This window comes from Saccostrea cucullata, unplaced genomic scaffold (genome assembly GCF_032062105.1).
Source record: "Saccostrea cucullata isolate Sc308-1 unplaced genomic scaffold, CSIRO_AGI_Scuc_v1 ctg103, whole genome shotgun sequence".
Lineage (NCBI taxonomy): Eukaryota > Metazoa > Mollusca > Bivalvia > Ostreida > Ostreidae > Saccostrea > Saccostrea cuccullata.
Genome location: NW_026937060.1, coordinates 274,907 through 280,906, shown reverse-complemented (window position 1 = coordinate 280,906; position 6,000 = coordinate 274,907). Strand labels below are relative to the sequence as shown.

Genomic DNA, 6,000 nt, shown 5'->3' with positions numbered 1-6,000 from the left:
TGTCATCGACTTAAGGCAGTCGCGGCCGAGATTCGAACTCACGACCTCCCGATCACGGACGAGAGCTCTAGCTACCGACTGTCCAACCGACTGACCAACCGTGAACGGTCTTTCTTAAGGAATTTTAAGTTCGTGTCATTTATATAAGAACTTTAAATTCTTTCAAGCACATATCTTTTGCGAAGCAAAATTTGACACACTTAAATTTTAAACATTTATCTTACCTTATACCAAATAACCTGTCATTTTTGACTATTTTGATGCTAATACACCCACAGCAGAATTAACTGAATTAACAAAGGACCAACAAACCGAAAAATAATCTCGTGGTATCTCGGGTGTTTCTATTAGTAGAGGAAAAAGTGAGGGTTTTCAAATGTACACGATATAAACGCAAAACACGATACACGATTGTAACATAACATAGAATTTAACGATCTTCACAGAACCTGATACATGTAAATGGAAACATGATACGATGCTACTAAACGATCTTCACAATAAAATCAAAACATGATGGAATACGCAAAACCTGATAAACGCAAAACACGATACGATAGGATGCACGCAAGACACGATAGGATACACGCACGATACGATACGATATATAGAATTGTTAATGATAACGTTGCGGGTATTGGCATATTACTGTATAGTTATATAATTAACATGTACTTTTTCAACTATGATATAAAGATGTAAAGTTACTATTTTTTTCATATTCCAGCATTTTTTTAATGAATTTCTTACCTATCTATTTTCTGTCAACATGTAATTGCATTTAAGATTACTTTGGAAAAAGAAATTTGATCGACATATGACTTGTAGTTACGAAATATTACCTCAAATAATATAAAAAGAGATTTCAACAACATTTAAATGGATTTGACAACTAAGCAAAGGTCGTGCTTTAAATGAAATTATTTTCGGAGAGTGTATAAAATGACAAACTGCGCTTTGCATTAAGGATATTTAAAAGTACTGGGAATTCACCTATTAGATGTTTATCATATGTAGAATTCAAATCTGCGTTCTTGAACTTCTTCACTATATCTAATTCGTTCAGTCGATCGAATTGTACATGCATACCATCCCATGGTGAAGGAAAGTCACCTCGACATAAATATGTTTTTAAACATTTTTCTGTTGTGAGGATATTTTTAAAATTCTGATGACAATGAAATTTGTTTTTGCATATTCAATTTCTTTACTGTAAAAATATGTGTTTTTTGTTTATCTATTATGCAGCACTTTAGAAAAACTCTTATGAAAAAGTCACACGTAATGTATTTCTGCGTTTTAAAAAAAAATTCTTTAAGGCATCTTGTGGTTCAAATTTTCCATCCGGCGGCAGGTCCTTGTCTACGTATTAAATTATATTGTTCATAGATTCTTAGTTCATTTTAAAAACCAACGTTTACCTGGCAGTTGAATTTATCAGGTGTTTGTTAAGTCTTTCAATAACGCCGGGTAAAGATAACATTTTGTGGAAGAACTCGGCTCTTCAGAAGGTTCTCTGATTTTTGGTATCTTTGCCGCATTGGATTAACAGTTTAAATGGATAAAAGATAGTGCATGGACTTTTCAGTTTCTTTCGTTTGGTTTTATTGTAAAGTAGAATCTGACCAAAGAGGTTTTTGCATTGACTTATAGTGCCATATGGGAATGTACGTACAAGAATGGCGGAATACGATTTGAAAAGATACAATAGTTATACATCTCCGGAAATGATTGAACCGGAATATAGAAGGAAAGAGTCCGGATGTTTCGTTCGGGTGACTACGGGGTTTATCCTTTTACTACTTGCTTTAATTCTGGTGGCCGGTGTAGCGGCTATCGTTTATTTCGTACAGAAGGACAATTTAAGCAACGATAATAACGATGTTCCTGAAGTTATTTCTCCGGAAAAACTCAAAACTGATTGTGAAGCCCTTGCAGAGGCGGGAAAACTGGATCAAAATAAAGTCTGTGAGTAGAAATTCGACATTTTGTATATGCTCTGTTATGAATTATGTCAAGGTTCCTAATTTCCAATTTCAACTCAGCAGGAAATCTCTTTGAGTTGGCTTTTCAAGGTCTCCAAACATCAAGCAGGAAAAGTTGTATGCAAGAATTATAAGTTATTCATGTGTAAAATATTGCAGTTATGGAAAACTGATACAAATGTACATGAAGTTTTAAATGCATGTATTCATGAGGATATGAATTGTTTATATGAAATATTTGACATGGTATTTAAGGATTATAACTATATATGGATCTAGAATAAGGCAAATATTTGCCCTTTATGAATTCGAAGCTCTAGTATTGCTGATGTATTGAATATTGCAAATCTAGAGTGATACGCATTAATCCAAATGTTTTCTTGTGTGTGTTGGTTAATGTCCTATCAAAGTCCTATCTTTCTTAAGCACTCTACTCTAGATATATGCTCAGGCACTGCATGTACATAATGGAATTTTGTAAACAAATGTAGAAAAGGGAAGATTTTATCATTGCTGTGCAATAATTCACCACTGTACTTCATTGGGCGTCGATCCTTAACGCTGCTGCACCTGTGTTAAAAAAATAACAAAGTATTTCTAAGTTGATTGCCCAGTAGATTGGGGAAAAAATGGATCAAACAAATTGAATTCCGCACTGTCTTCCAAAGTCGTATTTAATTGTACGATAAGTAAACCATGCTTAAATATGCACCATTATAGAAATGCATGATATGAGACCGCTTAGTGGCGGATCCAGGAATCTTGAAAAGGAGGCGGCGACCACTTTTTGGGTCAGGATACGGAGCCCACAGCTAAACCACGAAAATATTAAATCTTATACACTAGTATATTATGTACACAAAAGGGGGAGGGTGCTGGGCTCCCTATTCCGCCAGTGGACTGAATACCTCAATGTAAATATGCGCAAGCGTTGGGTATTCGTGAACTCGTATGCTCTAGTTTGTTTAAGTTATCAAAATGAAGACAGATTTTTTTTAAAGTCGAGGACATATGCATGCTAATATCACCACGATATAAAAATCTTTCTTATTATGAATGGGTGTCCAGTCATGCATTACTGGTACGTGCTTCTCTAGATGCAAATGAATTTCACCTGAACTTTCAACATCGTGCTTTGTATAGTAGTAAATTATCCATCCATGCAAGGAAGTAAACATGTAAATTATATAAATGATTTATACGTACTTTATGTACTTTTTTCATCCATAGGAAGTGTAACAGACAGAAAAACGCATAGGTAAAGAAAAAAATTGGATCACCTCCACTCCACCCACCCCGCCCAATATGCATGCAGTTGTTAGGCAGGCAAAAAATAACCCCCCCCATTTTAGAAAACAAAGAACCATTTGTTAGTTGGTTAGAAGAATAACACTTTTTGAAGCTAGGGAATGGGTTTCTCTCAGAGAAAAGACAGTTTATTAAAAATTTAACACGGGAAAAATTCCATGATCCTCCCCATGATGCATGTAGCTAGGGTATCATTCACTGGCCTCCCCTCTAAATCCGCCACTGCCCAGTGCTTATACATGTACATCCAACAGAATTTGTGCTATATTTTGCAAGTAGACAAAAAAGTGCATGCATGTTTTTATTATGAACATGATTTATACACTGTAATTGATGCAATTATACTTATTAAATTGCTTTTTTTATGTAGTTTAATTATCTGCATTCAGGACCTGTTAATCTCAGTTATTACCGGTATCAATCATTTCACTTCACACCGTTCTCATGGAGTACAGAAAAATTATAGCTTCCTGGATTTTAACTACCCCCACCACACCATGCACACATACATATATAATAAATAAATGAATGAATAAATGAATGAATGAATGAATTAATTAATTAATTACATTTAGAAATAAATAACTTTAGAGGACAGTTTAACTCTTAGCTCTGTTGCTTGAGCCAATAACAACAGGACGTAACTGGCTGCCACAAACTGTATTTTATAAATTTGTAAATTCACTACACGCGTAAATAGGCTCTCGTCCATCCCCCACCCCCACCCCCTGCCCTTATTGCTTGTCCTAAAAAAATCTGAAAGGTCTGGTGGTAAGATAGGAAACTCGTTCTTGTCAAGTAGGCCAGGTACAAGCCCTACAATTTGAGATACCTTTCTAGTGGCTGTTACACAGGGTACCCTGATTTTACCTGACCTCCATGTGATTTCAACATGATCCCCTCTCCATTTTATCAAAGACCCATTGATCTGAAGTAAGACTATCAGACCGGCGTACAGCGGGATAGGGGACAAAAATAGGTGTCTTTAAATTCGATTGCAGTACCTGTATATTTTGGCTTAGTCTATCAAAATAGATAAAACCGTGCTTCTAGAGAGGAGAGAAAAACTTGTAAATTTTTAGTTAGATCTTTGTTACATACATGCATGCATGTAATTCATTTTGTTGCATGTTAATTTATTCATTTTGTTGCATATAAAATTAGCATTAAAGAAATTTGATTTATGAATTCATATTTATATATTATTAAGTTTGTCACCCGAGTTGAATATACATCGGATGATGCATTTGCATTAATATATGTGATGACATTGTAAAGTCATAAAAACAAGCTCAAATAATAACTTTTTGATAGCCCCTCGTATATAATTAAGTTTGTGAGTTGAATATACACGGATAGGGTGACCTAGCTCAATAATAAACAGAGCTCATTTGCTTGCTTAGTAAAACATTGCCCTTTGCATTGCAGTTAGGAAACGTATGTCCGCAATGGGCTATAGTCCGAAATATCTGACGCTTTTTTACGATTTTGATATTTTATGTGCCCGGACGTAAACTATCAAAATCGTAAAAAAAAAAAAAAAGCCTGGAAAACGTCAGATTTTTTTTCGGACTAGCAACATGAGCAATGGGCGTCTAATATTATTATGTACTCTATTACTAAATAAGGACGCCCTCGATTCGTTGTGGCATTTTGCAAATTAAAAAAAACAAAGAAACATTGACTGATTTCATACAAATTACTTCAAATTATTAAAAATTTTCTTTCATTTCAAAGGTGTTGCCTGCCCAACGAAGTCTCCGGCTACGTGCCCGCAATGGACGCCTTCGAAAACGACGCCATCAACGCTCACATCAACATCCCCAACACCAACTCCACCAACGAACTTCCGGTTACCAGATACCTTAATTCCCTTAGAATACGATCTAGCCATCCAACCCAACATGTTCTCCGGAAGTCCAGATTCGTTTGATTTTGAAGGCACTGTAAAAATCAAAATGAAGGTTCGAAAAGCAACTCATGAAGTCATCATGCACGCTAATAATCTGACCATAAGCAACGTTAAGTTTGGTGCCATCTCAGATTCCAAATCTGTACTTTCAAATCCGGATTTTGATCTCGAGCGACAGTTTGTGATCTTTCGATTAAACGAGGTTCTCGATACAAGCAAAATTTACGAGATAGAAATGAATTTTCGCGGACCACTGAAAAATGACATGAAAGGATTTTATCTAAGTTCATATGAAGATGGCGGGCAAACGAGGTACATGAATATATTTGATTTGTTTTTTCACCTTTATATCTTATCTCAATAATGCAACTCTTTTGTCTCTATAAGCTGTTTTTTGAAAAATATATCCTTTTCAACTGATACATAAAATGTATTGATCAGTCGAAAACGATATTTTTAAAAACAATCCTTCTACCAAAAAATGTAGCCCACCATACGTTACAATGTATAGTGGGGTATTTTTTTTCTTTTTGTAGAACGATTGTTTTGGGTTTTTCGCGAATTTTTTCCTATGGCACACATGATGAATAAGTGTAATAATTTATGAAAAAAATGTCCAACAAGTCCCGGGGTTGTTGGCCAGAAAATGAAATTAATAGTCGGATCGTAGTAAGTGTTCACACTACGGATTGAATTTTTTTTTTTTTTTTACAATATTCCTGATCACGTATGGCGAATTCTTATTTTTATTGAAGATAAAAAGGGATGCGTATTGTTTTTTTTTTTTTTTTTTTT

The 6,000-nt window shown here is 34.9% G+C and overlaps 1 protein-coding gene across 2 annotated transcripts in view; it reads left to right on the top strand.

Annotated features, from left to right (window-relative positions):
- The first annotated feature begins 1,326 nt into the window (after positions 1-1,326).
- LOC134247152 (putative aminopeptidase-2) overlaps positions 1,327-6,000 on the top strand; it is a 62,287-nt gene continuing 57,613 nt past the window's right edge. For both annotated transcript variants that reach the window (XM_062729486.1, XM_062729485.1), the window contains exons 1-2: positions 1,327-1,968; positions 5,031-5,517. In XM_062729486.1, coding sequence (XP_062585470.1) covers positions 1,680-1,968; positions 5,031-5,517 — 776 coding nt within the window. In that variant the 5' untranslated portion in view covers positions 1,327-1,679. The remainder of the gene's footprint in view (positions 1,969-5,030; positions 5,518-6,000) is intronic.